Consider the following 17,483-nt stretch of genomic DNA (forward strand, 5'->3'; position numbering starts at 1 on the left):
GAAGTATATACTGTAATATCCTGCTGGCGTTTTTTTTTTTAAACAATTTGGAACCTACTTGTGGCTAATTTTATGAAAAAAGGCAAAAAATGCATGTAACAATTTGTTTAAACCATCGTAGAATTTTCAAAAATTATCATAGAATAACGAACCAAATTGCATTAAAAAGCTGAAAGTTTTTGCTTTCCAACGATTTTTCGATCATTTTTGTACGATGATTCGTTCAAAAGATATGACATTTTTTGTGCGCGCGTGCGACGCTTCAATTTATTTGACGTCTGTCAGCGCGCTCCGTAAATTTACCGCGCAGCGCATATCTTGCAAAATTTATTACGTGAAAAGTATTGCTTGTACAAAAAAACTTATAGAACATTTTTTGTAGAGAATTTTATAAGCTACAAATTTTGTAATAACTATTTTTACCGTAGGACTAATGAATAAAGAAATATTCGCGAAAAACTGTTTTTCTTTACCTTTGACCCTCTGTAAAATTTTTAGCAGGGGTCACATCGATGGGGACTTTTCACATATTGTTTTTAACGACGAAATAAAGGTCCATGCAAAAATTTAGCTACATGTGAATTATTCCGCAGATTTGACATTTTTTTGTTTAATTTCCCTGTACTAGTAGTTTTTCGCGCCAAGTACACGCGGAACGATAACCTGAAACGTAAACAATAACTTTCGACACACGCTGTTTCGGCTTGTGCACATAGTGAGCTGCGATTATCATATTACTGCGGCATACTTATCCGAGCTATTCGGATTCGATCAGATAGAGTTTATTCTTGCCATTCGATAAGGTTAGTAAGAAAAAATTACTGCTACAATATTGCCTAATGAATAAGTCTGTTAATATTAATAAATAATAAGTGTAATTTTTTTATTTTTAAGAAGTCAATAATATAAAAATTAGTGACATTCAATGTCAGTTATCAGTAAAATATTATCGATGTTGATATTTAATAAGTATATTAGTTGTGTAATAACATTAATCATCAGTATTTCAAAAAGTATATAAAATTGATTGCCTTTGTTTTTAATAATATTTTTTAAATCACACACACACACAAACTACTTGGTAAAGTTTTTTAATAAATCTAAGTGGTTTGGTGAAGTAGAATGTTTTACTCGAACATTATATTTATTTTTTAAATGGTTATTTATTTACATCTAATGTATAATATATAGGGTGTCCCATTTTATTTGCACTCCTCAAATATCTTATAAATGACATGTTCGTGTTTCAGACAAAATTTATTTAGTTCTGAGAGGGTCATAAAAAACTATTTGTTTGATGTTAGATGAAGATATTAAGATCACGCAAAGGTTACTATGGTTATAATTGAAGAAGTCCTAATCGAAAAAGAATTTGTAACTAATATTTCGAAAACATCTCGACGTCAACTATATAGATACGCCAGGTTCCTATTTTAAAAAGTCAAAGTGATATATTATATTAAAAATAATCGTTTATAAAAGATATATATTTTTATGTAATGTAACATATTACATTTTAATATAAATGTTCCGAAATAAAATAAATGATATATCTAACTTGCTTCTAAATTTATTTAAATCGAATTATCTTTCTATAAATGTCCTCAAACTCTCAACGTCCTCAAAGTATACGTAGAAACATGTAAACCTAGTTAGACATAATTTCCGAAATATAGGGTAACTCAGGGGAATATGCCACACTTAACAAAAATTTGACTTTTTTCATATTTTTCTTTTTCCTTGAACTATCTTTGCATACTGGTCTCCTTCTTCCTTCTTTTATCTGTTATTTGTATATGATTTTAATAAAATATTTTGATTGTTTAAAAAAGAAATAAAAAAGTGGCATATTACCCAACCATATAGGTAATATGCCACATAATATAAGGTAACATATCACATACAAACATGTAGTAATTTAACTTCAAAAGTTACTTTATTCATAAAAACTATTCGGCAATTAAAGTTAGCTCATGAATGTAATGTATTTTCCTAGGACATATCCTCGAATTATACTTTAAACATATATACTATTCGGCAATTAAAGTTAGGTGTCCCGAAATAATACGTTCAAATTTTACGTAATTTATATATCGTAAGTTTACTTCGAGGTCATCTTTTATATGATGTCCTCGAAGTAAGCTTACGATATATAAACTACGTAAAATTTAAACGTATTATTTCGGGACATCTTTTATATGATGACCTCGAAGTAAGCTTACGATAAATAAACTACGTAAAATTTGAACGTATTATTTCGGGACACCTAACTTTTTAATTGCCGAATAGTCTGTTTAAAGTATAATTCGAGGACATGTCCTAGAAAAATACAATATATTCATGAGTCCTCGTAGTAAACGTTGAGTATAAAAAATACCTTAACAGTCAAAATATTGCTTTATTTTAAACGTATTATTTCGGGACATCTAACTTTAATTGCCGAATAGCCTGTTTAAAGTATAATTCGAGGACTGTCCTAGAAAAATACATTACGTTCATGAGTCCTCGTAGTAAACGTTGAGTATAAAAAATATCTTAATTGCTTTATTTTAAACGTATTATTTTGGGACATCTAACTTTAATTGCGAATAGTCTGTTTAAAGTATAATTCGAGGACATGTCCTAGGAAAATACGTTACATTCATGAGTCCTCATAGTAAACGTTGAGTATAAAAAATGTTTTAACACCCAAAATATTGCTTTATTTTAAAAAAGAACACTTATCCAAAGTTCGGGGGATTATCTAACATGGTTTGCAATTAAAAAAATAGGGTGTCCCAAAAAATACGTCTGACATATATATATATATATATATATATATATATATATATAATTGGGCAAAAATCACCTTGGGTTTTATTTTTTAAAAGTAATTGCACAACAATTATTTTTCAGAGCAATACACACACACATATGTTATATATATATATATGTATATATGTATACACGTAAATAAATTTCATTATTAACACTTTGTCGAACGCTGTCACGTATGCGTCACATGTGATATATGCAACTGTCGTTGCAAAGTGTTAACATTATTAATAATGATAAGAAATTATCCCATTATTTTAACACTTACGTTTAATACGATCGGCTGAGTTGCCGTCGGAGCAGTTGCTGTCGTCGACGTCGTCGCCATGGCCATGGGCGCCGTTACGACCGCCGGGGTCGTCGTTGACACGTCGTGGTTCTAAAGGCACCTCTATTAAGCTGGACCCCCCATTAGCGCAAATCAAGTTCGCACTAGGTCAAAAATTTAGTGCTATTTAGGTGCTAATTAAGTGTCCTAGTCCGAATTTTGGTCCTCAAACCGTTTAGCAGGAAATCGCGTAAAAAATGGGGGGTCTAGCTTGCCATAAAGCTGGGACCCCCCCATATCAGAAAATGGTCCTACAGAGAAGATAAGTACACTATAATTTAGTGTTAATTAAGTGCTAATGAAGTGCTCTAAAAAAACGATAAAATATTGACAGATTATAACATTTATTTAAATATACCACTATACATATATTGAACACAGTACCGTCGCGGTCGACACAATCACTTAAAAAGATTGCTGCATGAATATATTCGTTACTAAAGTGATCGAAAACGTATATTTCCTAAATCTGAGTTTATTGCTAACAGTAAAACAATTACAATAATTAACTTAGACCAGCCGTTGGTGCTGAGCACTAAGTTCCGTCATCTGATCGTCTACGAATTAGTTGCTCGCATGATAGTATTAAAATAATTCTCAGACATTGTACTTTAAAAGAATTACACGATTCGAATTTAGTGTTAGCTGCTTAGTGTTGAAATTAATTAATTAATCAATAAAGCGCGCGCTTCGCGGATAAACTAATTAATTTCAACGCTATACAACTAGCACTAAATTCGAGTCGTGATACTTCTTAAAGTACAATGTCTCAGGATTATTTTAAGACCATAATCACGCGTGAGCACCTAATTCTTTGACGATTCTGTAACGAACTTTAGAACGCGGCGCGCGCGCTCCATAAGTTAATTAATTGATTTCAACCCTTTGCAGCTAGCACTAAATTCGAATCGTGATATTTTCTTAAAGTACAATGTCTTAGGATTATTTTAAGACCATAATCATGCAAGCACCTAATTCTTTGACGATTCTGTAACGAATTATAGAACGCGGCGCGCGCGTTCCATGGATAAATAAGTTAATTTCAACGCTATACAGCTAGCACTAAATTCAAATCGTAATATTTTCTTAAAGTACAATGTCTCAGGATTATTTTAAGACCTTAATCACGCGAGTACCTAATTCTTTGACGATTCTGTAACGAACTTTAAAGCGCGGCGCGCGCGCTTCATGAGTTATTAATTGATTTCAACCTTTTAAAGCTAGCACTAAATTCGAATCGTGATATTTTCTTAAAGTACAATGTATCACGATTATTTTGGCACCATAATCACGCGAGCACCTAATTTTTTGACGATTCGGTAACAAACTTTAGAGCGCAGCGTGCACGCTTCGCGGATAAACTAATTAATTTCTACGCTATGCATCGTCAAAGAATTACGTGCTCGCGTGTTTTTGGTCCCAAAATAATCCTGAGACATTGTACTTTAAGAAAATATCACGATTCAAATTTAGTACTAGCTGCAAAGGGTTAAAATCAATTAATTAACTCATGAAGCGCGCGCGCCGCGCTCTAAAGTTCGTTACAGAATCGTCAAAGAATTAAGTAGGTGCTCGCGTGATTATTGTCTTAAAATAATCCTGAGACATTATACTTTAAGAAGTACCACGACTCGAATTTAGTGCTAGTTGTATAGCGTTGAAATTAATTAGTTTATCCGCGAAACGCGCGCTCCATTGATTAATTAATTAATTTCAACACTAAGCAGCTAACACTAAATTCGAATCGTGTAATTCTTTTAAAGTACAATGTCTGAGAATTATTTTAATACTATCATGCGAGCAACTAATTCGTAGACGATCAGATAACGGAACTTAGTGCTCAGCACCAACGGCTGGTTTAAGTTAATTATTGTAATGCCCGATCTACAATAGCTGTAGTAAGCTGTAGTAAGCCTCAAGCCGTAAGAAATTGACCAATTACAGGCGAATGTGAGGAGAATAATCGACTGTGATTGGTCAATTTCTTACATCTTGAGGCTTACTACAGCTTACTACAGCTATTGTAGATCGGGCATAATTGTTTTACTGTTAGCAATGAACTCAGATTTAGGAAATATACGTTTTCGATCATTTTAGTAACAAATATATTCATGCAGCAATCTTTTTAAGTGATTGTGTCGACCGCGACGGTACTGTGTTCAATATATGTATAGTGGTATATTTAAATAAATGTTATAATCTGTCAATATTTTATCGTTTTTTTAGAGCACTTAATTAGCACTTAATTAGCACTAAATTATAGTGTACTTATCTTCTTTGTAGGACTATTTTCTGATATGGGGGGGTCCCAGCTTTATGGCAAGCTGGTTCCCCCATTTTTTACGCGAATTACTGCTAAACGGTTCGAACCTTGGATCACGAATAAAATTATATGGTTTTCATGTTTCCCTCTTATATCGCTGAGCGTTTATAAGAGCAATACTGTTCGAAACGGATACGAGCTGGTTTCTAGCGCATCATCGGCGAAACGTGGGCGGACGAGACCCTCAGGTTATAAACTTCTGAAAGAAAGGAGGCGTGGTTTTATAACGATTTATTGCGCGCGGCCGTAATAGCGTGTAACGAGTCGAAGTGGGTGCTTTTACTGCTTTCCCGCAAGAAAAAAAAAACAAAAAAAAACCGTGCGCGCACACGTTCAGACGAACGTTCGGGCGCGCGCGCGCTGTTTCGTAGCGAAACGGGCGATTTTGTTTCGGTTACCGGTGCGCAGCACTTCGCCTCTAATATGAGACAGTTAGGAGGATATATACGCCTTATATAGCCCTAGCCCAGGTCGTTCCACGGGTGTTACTTCGACGCGAAATTCCGCACGCGATACCTCGTAAAGTGAATCGAATAAGAGGCACGATCCTCCCCGATGCGAGAAAGCCAAGACATTTTTTCGCGGTGGGTGTTAGAAAAAAAGAGTCACTTGAAATTTACAGTCCGAGTGACTCTAAAACTTCCAAAGTACGATTGAAGAATTTAGAAAACTCAGTCAATAAAGACACGTTTCATTAGTATTCTCTGATTAACAATGATAAGAAAAGATGAAAAACTAAGATATAATAGGCACAGAAAATGATTAAACTTATAATGATTGCTAATAATATTTCAAATTATCTTTAATCTTTTCGCGCGCGCGCGCGTGTGTGTGTGTGTGTGTGTGTGTGTGTGTGTGTGTGTGTGTGTGTGTGTGTGTGTGTGTGTATCATGTTTTATCAATATTTTAATAATAATTTTTCATCAAATTTGACATTCGATACACTTCCCGTGAGCTATTATAAGCGTAGATGAGCGCTTTGTTCAAAGTACATAGCGACTTCTCTGATGACAAAAAAAACGCGCGTAATGTGTGGTGATTATGGCTCGATAATGGTGTCGTTAAATTACATGAAAAAGCCTTTGTTAGATCAACGCACAAAAAACGTATAACACCTTAACCGATACGTTTTTCGTGCGCTGATCCACGTTACGTTTACGCTGCATTACTATACGAGAATCTTGTGAGGATACCCTTACAGTCATGATGAACGAATATCTAGAGACGGAGCACGCGCTCTGAATATGCCCCGATACGCGTGCAATTTCAAGTGAGAAGGCATTCCTGTCCCCGTTAAGGGGGGAGACTCGTCCCTTTGACCCCTTTTTAAATAATTTTTTATAAAAAACTGAGAGTATTTATTGAATCCTAATAAAATACATGATAATGTTGACGATCAAATGTACAAGAAAAAAATTTTTTATAGTAGAAAAAATACTCGCTGCAGCTGCTCGAAGTTGTCGTTTAGATTTTGCGCGGGAGAATGCCCAGGTCCTTGTAATGAACTGAAATCAACAAACCAAAATTTTTTCGTTAAATTATGATCCTCCGATGCGCATGAACCTAAATTTACATTAAAATTTTTATAATAAATATTATTTTTAGCCATTTGTTTGAAAAAAAAATCGTAAAATGTTTTTAAAACGTCCTTTATTTAAAAAAAAAATTTTTTTGCTAAATTTAGGTTCATGCGCATCGGAGGATCATAATTTAACAAAAAAATTTTGGTTTGTTGATTTCAGTTCATTACAAGGACCTGGGCATTCTCCCGCGCAAAATCTAGACGACAACTTCGAGCAGCTGCAGCGCAGCCATTTTGTATTTTTTGTACTATAAAAAAATTTCTTCTTGTACATTTCATCGTCAACATTATCATGTATTTTATTAGGATTCAATAAATACTCTCAGTTCTTTATAAAAAATTATCAAAGAAAGGGTCAAAGAGACGAGTCTCCCCCCTTAAGGGGATCCTAAAGCCGTCTGTAATACCGGCTTTTTTTCTTAGCACTAATCTTTTAATTGGCTTTATAGAAATGCAAAATTCTTGTCTAGAATTAAAGTACGCATCAAAATCTAGGTCATGGTGGTCGAATTTACATCAAAAACGAGAAAAAATTAATATTTTTGTTAATTTTTGGTATACGTGACGACAATATTTGCTTTGTACAAAAATTCCACAATAAATATCCACAAAATTAGACCGGCATGACCTAGGGACAACATTTAAGAACAATATCGTACAATTAGATCTAAGATTAAAAGCCTAGAAAAAAAGATTAGTTTAAATAAACTTTTATATGTGCAAAAGCACATTCAGGTTGACATTGCGTGTAGCGAGAGATGGCGCAGCAATCGAAACAAGGACAGATGCCTCTCGTTAGACAAGGACAGATATAGATATATGACATAGAAAACAGGATTAGAAATGTTAACATTACCGACGTCGAGGAAGTTCAGCCTTCACTTTAGGATCCCCTTAAATTTAAATATTACAATGTATTTTATTTGAATTCAATAATTACTCCCACTTTTTTGTAATAAAATCTTTAAAAAAGTGCTGTTTACACGAGGTTCCCCCCTTAAATGGGTGACCGTTTGGGAACACCGCGTACTGTTGGCACTTTTTTTTTTAAATCACTTATTTTATGTGCCTGAAAGTTATTTATTTTATATCGTACTTATACATTGTCTATTATATAAAATTAATAAAAATGATAACATGTGATATATTTATATGGAGGGGTAAAAACCACAGTTATGTAAGTCAAATTTTTTAAAATATTTTCTCGTGTGCATAGATGTAATTTATATATTGTACAGATTGCATCTATGCACACGAGAGAATATTTTAAAAATTTTGACTTACACCACTGTAGTTTTTACCCCTCCATATAATTGTATGTATTAGATATTATATATTTTAGTTAATTACATAAATATATTAATATCTATTTATTAATAATAAATTAATATATTTATTAAAAAAAAAATGAAAATTCAAAGCTTGATTCAAGTTTGGATTATAATAGCGACAATATCAACGTGTTAAACACGAGAAAACAAAAATTTTTAAACCAGTAACTGATAAAAAATAATGTACGTATGTAACGAGTGGAACGACTGGGACGTAAAGTTAATCTGTCAGAAATGGACAAATTTGACGTGATTGTTTATTTTAATATAAATTATAACACATTAAGCATGAGATATATAAATATACATAATATAAATATACGTATATACACAATATAAATTTGAATATTTTTGAAATATTTACCTCCCTCCCTCCCTCCCTCCCTCCCTCCCTCCATCCCTCCTTCTCTCTCTCTCTCTCTCTCTCTCTCTCTCTCTCTCTCTCTCTTTCTTTTTACTTTCTCTTAAGCAGATTTTCCTCGTCTCTTCCTCTCTTATTCGTCTTCTTTAACTTTATATTAATGATACTCTCATCACGAAAAATAACAGAATTGATATTATGGACGAATGCTATCACCGCGTCTTCATCATCGACGTAAAAATTTATATACGTACCTTTCTATACGGGCGTAATTTTCTTATCCGACATTCGGTCAAACTGTCAAAAGTAAACCTGCTCTACGCGAGGTTTCTGTCCTCGCTGAGCTGGCCTTAGGACACCTGCGTTATTCTTTGACAGATGTACTCGCGCAATGACATGCGAAGCAAGTCGTGCACACAAGCGAGATGATCAGTCAGCATCCAGAAAAAGAGGCTTCAAGACTTCGATACATTCGAGTTCGAGATTTCATTCCTTCTTTAAAAGAAGAGGATTTTATTTTCCTTTTTATCATTCGTGCTCATTCTGGTTTTCCGCTTCTTCCTTTACAACATCTGCTGAGAGGGCGTTAGATTTTTAAGGCGTCAGATTTTCAAGCTATGCGACTCATACGACTGGCAGATCTTTAATAATATTCATTCGATGCTTGAGTGAGCGAATGCATGAATCGTCGTCACGCATATCAATTATGTTTGGAGTTTTTGGGAATTAAGTGCTAGTCTTTCTGAAGAAAAAGATATCTATTATGTATTGTTAAAAAATCTGTTTATTTATTATAATAAACTGAAGAAATGGTAATCTCTTAGGAATATTATATACATATGAATTACAGAAATGGGTTTGATTCATCGTTGGAAAATTGAATAGGATGTAAATGAAAAACTTGGAACGAGAATGTTGACGTATACACGATGCACGTGTAAAAGACGAGATATACTAAATGCTTGCAAAAACGAGTTAACTTAGAGAAATACGAGTTAACTTATAAATTTATGAAAAGAGAAAAAGAAAGGCTGTTTCATCTGTGCTCCGAAGGAAAAATTATGTCATTTGCAAAAATTAAATTCGGAGCATTTTTATAAATATTGTGTATTTTCATGTGTAACGAAACTTGAAGTTATCTGATATGATTGACATAGACATAGACATGTTTTACATCATACCACCAAATGGTGAGATACCCCTTTATGTTTTGGAAGATTGTATTTTGACCAGATTAGATTATTTAAGGCTTTTGAGTGAAGGATCTGCTAATGGATTTGATGGAAAATTCGAATATTTATTAGAAAATTCTGCTTACGATAAAATTGGACACTTTGTATTACGGTAAGCACATATGTTACAATTTTGTATATCAATCTTTAATATTAAATACAATATGACTTGAATATTTAAAGAATGATAAGTAATATTAGTACAGTAATAGTAATATACAATGAAGAAAAGTTCGTGTCCTAAATAATAGAACAACTGAAAGAATTGAACAACTGTCAGAATTGTAAAAATATTGTATATTTCTAATCAATTAATGATTGTCATTTTTTGTTTCAGATTATTAGCTTCCATGTCGTCAGATTTATGTACGTATTGGATAGCCAAAGAATCATTGTTATTTAAGCATAGATTAGATAATATATCGCCTAGACAATTACATAAATTATTAAAGCAAATTATATGGAAGCTGCAAGTATTTAAAGACAAGAAAAATGCAATTGATACAACTCTGATTGAGTTATGCAAATTTTATTCGCAACCCTTAGTTTTTAAACATCTTGTGTCAAATTGTCACGATTGCAATGATTTTCAATACAAAGGTATGTACAAGTACGAGTATCACTTGCATACAAGAGATTTTCAAATAAGCTAACTAATATTTCTTATTTCACATTTCAGTAAGATTCGAGATAGTACCGGACTTGGTGAAAGAGAGAGAACTAGTCCTTAATAATGGAAATATCATCACGTACTGTTCAAATTGGAAAAAAGTGCTTCAATCATTATTTAGTAGTTATGTAACGAGTGAAATGAGTATCATGAAGAGACAGGCGCAACACACCGTAAAATACGACCTTAGATTCCACATTTTGAATAAGAAAATTCAATCTTATCTCTTTGAAGAGGGCATTGCTCATGGAAAAGTAACTGTTAATAACATAGAGACGGAAGCACAGAAATTCCCATTGTGCATGCAACATTTGCATTCTCTACTAAGAAGTAGACATCGTCTCAGTCACTACGCGCGCTTATACTACAGCCTTTTTCTGAAAGAAATAGGAATGACGTTGGAAGATTCAATTGTATTTTGGAGGCAGGAATATTCCAAGCCACACACTTGCACCTCAGTATGCTCGCATAATTGGCGATCCAACGAAAAGAAATTCATATACAGTATCAGACATATGTACGGTTTGGAGGGATCACGGAGAAATTATAAGACACCTGACTGCAATCTGATTTGCGTAAGTATAAAAATTTTCACGCACGCATAAGAAATTCTTTTATAATTTTATACTGAACTTCATCATTAGAGCTATTTTTCTCAAACATCAAAACTGTTGTAGACTGGTATTAGTGGAGCAACGTACGAGGGTGGTTGTCCTTTCAAGGATTTTGATATGAGTGCACTCAGAAGTCTTTTACGAACTTCATTAACTGAAGGCAAAATTGAGAAATTTGTAAATAATATATCTATTAAAGATCCAGAAGTTCTCTGCACTGCATTTCTAAAACTTGTACGCAAAGACGACGTTAACGATGTCACTATCAAAAGTCCGGTACAATACTACCAAAGAATGGCTGATTAATATAGATTTTAATTTCCTATATTGAAAAATTTATATAACAATTTTTATACTGCCTATCCTTATCAGTATTTATTATTGTTTAATCCATGTTGTTGAAGAATCCTATCAATAAATATTTTGTATATGTTACGAAACAGAGTTATAAATTAACATAGACAAATTATACTAATATATTTATACGGTTATTGCTTGCTGAATGATCGCAGAGCATCTTCTACAACACGACGATTCACACCGTCTCCAACTAACACAGCATATACCCCAAGTTTACCAACTTCCATGATATTTCTGGCTTCATCGTCAAAAAATAACATATCTTTATAATCAATATGAGAATTCTTATGAATGCTGAAAACAATTCAGTTAAGTTATAGCTTTAAGCTATTGTGTACGACACGATTCTTTATGCGTTTTATACGAGACTTACTTAGAAAAATGTGTGACTTTGCTACCAGGAAATATTTCAATATACTTAAAGTACCTCTTCCAGCCAAATAGATCTAATAATTGTTTAGCTCCCTTTATTTCTAATGTACGTGACGCCACACCGAGTTCGTATCCTTCTCCTGATAATTGTTTCAATACATCAGGTACATCAGAGTAGTGGAGTACGGTACGACCATGTGCGTCTACTACTTTATTTTGTGCACTGAAATTTTCCTTATGTAAGTCTGATAAAAATTCTTAAAATACATTATTTTATTAGTTTTTTTTTATTTTATTATTTTTTTAATGCACGCACCCTTTTCTAAACGGCGGATCTACATGAGTATCAACCCAAAACGGCCACAAGGTGTAATCTGAAATTCAATTGTTCTTTCCATTTTTCCAGAAATCACACTGAATAATTTTTATTGCAACAGAAAGAAAAGAATAGTTTTTGTGAATTTGTTACACATTTAAATTATTAATGCAACATTTACGATTTTGCCTGTACCTAAGTCAAAGACGATAATTTTCGGTTTTCTCTCCATTTGCTCCTTGATTACATTACAGAGTGACGGCCAGAATTAATCAATAACGAAATGCTATCGCCAACATGCAAAAGTACTGCTTTTTTAAAGATAAATAATAAAATCTCACACGATAAGCATAATCAGAGAGAAAGCTGAGAGGGGCCACGCGCGCCAATGTATCGTTTTACTCATTTACTGGACACTGAATTACTGAACTGCTTGATACGCCACTAGCATCCATTTTCAACATTATTTAGCATACCCATTTTCTGGCACTGTCGATAAAGTCTCCACTTGTGTGTGTCCGTGTCCGTGCATAACTGAGCGCGCGAAATTCGAACATTTTAGATTGGTAAACATTGAACATTTTTTATTTAAAAAACTATTATAGCCTGGCATTTTAGTATTACGATTTTTATCTCAAAATAATCTCAGGTACCTGCCATTAACGGGTGGCATTAACGGCAGGTTTGGGACGATACAATAACCGGAAAAAACGTAAAAATAAAGAGTGAAATTAATATCAGAATATTACATAATCATGATTTTATATTCTTAAGAAATAACCGAAAATTAACAACGTTTTTGGTGTATTATAAATAAATGTTTTAGATAGCATGTATGTCTAAAAGTAATCGCAAAAATGTCTTTAAGATATCTTCAAAAAAATCGTAAAGACATGCGTATGTACGTGTTATCTGGGTCGTTAACAATTATTAGTTAATAAATATTATCACTCAATATATAATTAGATGGATTTTATAATAATTTTTGTTAAAAAGCTAAAAAGATTATTTTTAGTTAAAAATAAAAATTATATTTTATATTTTTATTCCTTTATCGTTAACTCTCAGGAACATAAACAGCTCTTGTTTCTTAATTATATCATGATTTTACTACATGTATTTCATAATCGTATTAAAAGTAATAACGGTGATTGCACATTGCAAATTGTAATCTCCTTTTAGTCGCTATTATGTTTTTTTTTATATTAATCTATATTTTCATATTATTTTATAACTTTTTGAAAAATACTCATGAATATTCTTTATTATAAGAAAGTTTACTTGAATAAACATGTATTGAGCAGTGTAGAATTTGCAACAAATATAATATATATATATATATATATATACATATATATATATGTATATATTTAATCATATGTTAAGGCTTTGGATTCCGTACAATACATTGTTTTACATTGTTTTTTTTTTATATTAACATTCAAAACATAAAACTCAAAGTTTAAATTCAGAATTCATAGAATTTAAAACTTCAAGAAATTAAACTTATTATAACCAAAACTCAAATTTCTGCAAAATTTAACAAATTTTACTTTATTTTATACTATATTGTCTTATAAGCATTTGATATCGTCTATAAAAAATATAAAAATGTACATATAATAAGTATAAATGTACACAGCTATAGTACGTGTTGCATTATTTCAGATGAGCGTAATTCTATTTTGAGTTTAAGAAGCATAACTTTCCTAAAAATTATTGCATCTATTAGTACGTCATCCATTATGTTTTTCTTTATCTAAAATAAAATTATTAGGTTGATTAAAAACATATACATACACATACACATTTAGTATTAATAAATAATAATTAGTCATCAAGCTATAAAAATTCTAAACAACGTAGTCCCTCATCTATACTATTATATAAAATCCTAACGCGGGTGGTGTATGTTTGAACGTTAATAACTTAAAAACTATTGGACCGAATTTTTACAACAAGTACATGAAATAGGGGTAGAATTTTCTGGAATGTGCTATAGGGTGTGTATTTTTTCGTTACCGATTTTCTGGAAACCAATTTTTTTAATTTTTTTAATCCTTACGGGTAAAAGAATTAAAAAAATCGGTGTCCAGAAAATAGATAAAAAATTATACACCCTATAGCACTCCCCGAAAAATTCTATCCCTATTTTATATGGTTTTAATACAAATTTGATCCAATAGTTTTTAAGTTAAAAACGTTCAAACATATACCACCCGTAAGAATTAGAAAAATAAAAAAAAAACGTTATTAACTTAAAAACTATTGGACCGAATTTATATTAGAACCATATAAAATAGGAGTAGAATTTTCCGGCGAGTGCTATAAAGTGTATAGTTTTTCGTTATCTATTTTCTGGAAACCCATTTTTTTAATTCTTTTAATTCTTACAAGTGGAGTATGTTTGAACGTTTTTAACTTAAAAACTATTGGACCGAATTTGTATTAGAACCATATAAAATAGGAATATAATTTTCCGGGGAGTGCTATAGAATGTGTAGTTTTTCGTTACCGATCTTCTGGAAACCGGTTTTTCTAATTTTTCAATTCTTACGCGAAATAATTGACCAAATCTTAAAGAATTATATATGAAACAGGGATAGAATTTTCCGGGGAGTGATATAAAGTGTATAATTTTTCGTTTCTGATCTTTTTAGAAAATGGTACCAAAATTTTTCCAATTTTTCGGGAATTAATTGCCCGAATTTCAAAGAATTGAATTTTGTGATATAAAGTGTATAAGAATTAAAAATTATAAGGCTCTCGTGATTAAATCGATTAAAGGAAAAGAGGCAGTAAGAGCCGGCGCGGTAAATAGGGCGCAAGTTATATATATTTTTCTTATCGTCAATACATAAAAAATAAAATAAAAAATTCGCGAACGTTTCGACCATTTTTTGTGGTCATCTTCAGCGCAATAAATTAAAAACGTGTAAAATTAAAAACTATATTGTAACGCGGTCATTGGGCTATTGTATACTCGCACGTTGCACGTTCCTTTTTCCATGCGGTCATTCCGGTGTGTGTGCGCTACTCCATAGGCAAGCAACCTTGAGTCTCTCCCAAGTTGGAAGGCTAGGAGGACTATGCTGATGCATTTGGTACTTCATTATATGTTGCGCGATACCTGCGTACATACGAAGCGACACACTGATTTACGGTTCACATCGATATAAACTGAAGTTACTTACAATGAAATCGTGAACGGTATAGCGCACAAAACGGTAGACAACAGACGCAAGTTATCTTGGCATTGTTTCGAGAGATAATACTTGATCGTAGAACGGTACAGCGCACAGATAACGGACGCAAACTGTCTCGACAATGTTTCAAGAGGTAATGACCGATCTAATATGTTTCGCTTGTCTCGAGGTTAAAAGATCGATGTATAAGAATTCGGTAACAAACAAATAGCGGTAATGTCAGTTGAGAGATCGATGTATAAGAATATTCGTTGCAAAACAAATAACGGTGATGTCAGTCAAAGACCTTGTAATACGGTAATATATGTATAATACAAATTCACAATAATATAATAAATAAAGCGTGAAACGAGGGACTCTCAAATTTTTGGAAGTCCCTCGATTACATCGAGATAGTTTTCGGGTAAATCCTCGGTGTCCGTCTGCATATTCAGACCATTCTTCTGTCTTTTTATACATATCATTTCAGATATTAACCGTTTATTGATATATGGTTCGCTGTCCAAAATTTCCACCGCATTCCACTCGAAATCATGACCAGACTCTAATCTATGCTCTGTGATTACCGAGCGACTGGTTGTGTTCCTTCTTATGTGGGCCTGATGTTCTTTAATTCTGGTTTGTAGTTGCCTACCGGTCTGACCCACGTAAGAAGCATCACAGTCCCCAAAGTTAATCTTATATACTACGTTGCTATGTGCAAATTTCGGAAGGGCGTCCTTATGTGTTTTAATACAATTCTGCATTTTATTCAGGCTATAATATGATAGCCTCAACTTGTGATTTTTTAAGATGTTTCTATATTGGTCGTTAATATGCGGAATGTACGGTATCGTGAAAAAAGACGCCGCTTCTTCAGGTTGCACATCAGGAGATCTATCTGTCTCAGAACGCACTCTGTTAATGAGCGACTTAATGCGCTCGTGGAAATTTCTAAAAATGAAATCCAGCGGGTAGCAGTTATTTAGTAAAATTTGTACAGCTAATTCTAAATTCTTTGAATGGAACGATGGGTGAGACAACAAAAAAACTCTATCAATTAAACTTATGACTGTACCTCTCTTCTGGCAAACAGGATGTTGAGATATGAAATTCAAGTATCTGCCCGAAAACGTTGGTTTATGAAACCAATCAAATATTATCCGATTGTTTCGACGAATCATTGTAATTTCCAAGAAGTTCAACCTCCCACCCTCCCCAACCTCTACAGTAAACTGGAGCCTTGGATGGAAGGAGTTGAAGACCTCCAATGTGTGGTCTAGTGAGGAGGAAGGAGTTGCGAGAGCAATGTCGTCGACGTATCGCACAAAAAATGGGGGTGTGTATTTTAATGTTGCGAGGGCACTGGCTTCTAAGTCCTGCATAACTATATCCACAGCTGTGGGAGAAAGAGGAGAGCCCATTGGTGAGCCGAAAATTTGTTGGTAAATAATACTATTGAACGTGAAAAAAGTTGAATTTAGAACCAATCTCACCGCTATCAGAAATTCAGATCTTGGAATTTTGCATTTTTTAGAAATTAAGTGCCATCTAACACAAATGCTGTCCAGTACCATTTCTGTCGGTACGTTCGTAAAAAGCGAGACTACATCAAGTGAGATTAGTTCAAAATTGTCACTTAAATGTATTTTTGAAAGTCTTTCAACTAATTTGAAGCTATTAGCGACATGACTGTGAGCGGCCGGGAGGCTTTCATGTATTGTGCGGTGGAGAAAAGCAGCCAACGCGTATGTTGGACTGTTCAAGGACGAAACTATCAGTCGAAACGGGCAATTTGGTTTGTGGATCTTCGGGAGGCCATAGGCTCTCGATAGCACTCCGTCACTAGTAAAAATCCGTTTGTGAGTTGATCTCGAGATCCCGATGTCCGTTTGCAATTCGTTTTTCATTAGACAAAATAGAGCACTGTACTTCTTTTTTAAAAAACTACATGACGGGATAGATGCGAAGCTCAGGGTCTTAGCCTCAGGATCA

The 17,483-nt window shown here is 33.2% G+C and overlaps 4 protein-coding genes and 1 long non-coding RNA gene across 6 annotated transcripts in view; 1 reads left to right on the forward strand and 4 right to left on the reverse strand.

Annotated features, from left to right (window-relative positions):
- LOC143896664 (uncharacterized) overlaps nucleotides 1-3,304 on the reverse strand; it is a 45,456-nt gene extending 42,152 nt beyond the window's left edge. Inside the window, exon 1 of the mRNA XM_077404635.1 lies at nucleotides 3,083-3,304. The gene's annotated coding sequence lies outside the window, so the exon portion shown is untranslated. The remainder of the gene's footprint in view (nucleotides 1-3,082) is intronic.
- Nucleotides 3,305-9,393: 6,089 nt separating this feature from the next.
- Nucleotides 9,394-11,561, forward strand: LOC143896597 (uncharacterized). Of its 2 annotated transcripts, none has more exons than XM_077404550.1 (5): nucleotides 9,394-9,504; nucleotides 9,590-10,083; nucleotides 10,309-10,571; nucleotides 10,651-11,216; nucleotides 11,319-11,561. In XM_077404550.1, exons 2-5 carry the CDS (start codon nucleotides 9,884-9,886, stop codon nucleotides 11,559-11,561), a joined length of 1,272 nt encoding a protein of 423 aa, XP_077260676.1. In that variant the 5' UTR covers nucleotides 9,394-9,504; nucleotides 9,590-9,883. The 2 variants fall into 2 exon arrangements, with proteins under 2 accessions (XP_077260676.1, XP_077260677.1); XM_077404551.1 differs by having other exon boundaries at nucleotides 9,411-9,551; nucleotides 9,625-10,083.
- Nucleotides 11,028-12,724, reverse strand: LOC143896598 (magnesium-dependent phosphatase 1). Its single transcript, XM_077404552.1, has 4 exons — nucleotides 12,499-12,724; nucleotides 12,304-12,361; nucleotides 11,989-12,210; nucleotides 11,028-11,909 (listed from the first exon to the last, which is right to left on the reverse strand). Exons 1-4 carry the CDS (start codon nucleotides 12,533-12,535, stop codon nucleotides 11,744-11,746), a joined length of 483 nt encoding a protein of 160 aa, XP_077260678.1. The 5' UTR covers nucleotides 12,536-12,724; the 3' UTR covers nucleotides 11,028-11,743.
- Nucleotides 12,725-15,208: 2,484 nt separating this feature from the next.
- LOC143896638 (uncharacterized) lies at nucleotides 15,209-16,340 on the reverse strand. Its single transcript, XR_013256718.1, has 2 exons — nucleotides 15,498-16,340; nucleotides 15,209-15,433 (listed from the first exon to the last, which is right to left on the reverse strand). It is a non-coding gene; the product is annotated as an uncharacterized LOC143896638 (long non-coding RNA).
- A 14-nt stretch (nucleotides 16,341-16,354) lies between these two features.
- Nucleotides 16,355-17,224, reverse strand: LOC143896564 (uncharacterized; the record flags this gene model as incomplete). The annotated part of the gene is made up of 1 exon (XM_077404506.1): nucleotides 16,355-17,224. A coding segment is annotated over exon 1 (711 nt), but the record flags the coding sequence as incomplete, so codon positions are not given.
- Between the last annotated feature and the right edge of the window lie 259 nt (nucleotides 17,225-17,483).

Source organism: Temnothorax americanus, unplaced genomic scaffold, assembly GCF_048541705.1.
Source record: "Temnothorax americanus isolate GAGA-0224 unplaced genomic scaffold, ASM4854170v1 Scaffold19, whole genome shotgun sequence".
In the NCBI taxonomy this organism is placed as follows: Eukaryota; Metazoa; Arthropoda; class Insecta; order Hymenoptera; family Formicidae; genus Temnothorax; species Temnothorax americanus.

Excerpts from the sequence above, each read along its gene's own strand:
- LOC143896597 (XM_077404550.1), top strand. The coding sequence starts at position 9,884 with ATGATTGACATAGACATAGACATGTTTTACATCATACCACCAAATGGT. Across the intron at positions 10,572-10,650 it reads CAATGATTTTCAATACAAAG|TAAGATTCGAGATAGTACCG; the intron begins GTATGTACAAGT and ends TTCACATTTCAG. Across the intron at positions 11,217-11,318 it reads CTGACTGCAATCTGATTTGC|ACTGGTATTAGTGGAGCAAC; the intron begins GTAAGTATAAAA and ends AAACTGTTGTAG.
- LOC143896598 (XM_077404552.1), bottom strand. The coding sequence starts at position 12,535 with ATGGAGAGAAAACCGAAAATTATCGTCTTTGACTTAG. Across the intron at positions 12,211-12,303 it reads GATCCGCCGTTTAGAAAAGG|TGCACAAAATAAAGTAGTAG; the intron begins GTGCGTGCATTA and ends GGAAAATTTCAG. Across the intron at positions 11,910-11,988 it reads AAAGTCACACATTTTTCTAA|CATTCATAAGAATTCTCATA; the intron begins GTAAGTCTCGTA and ends AATTGTTTTCAG.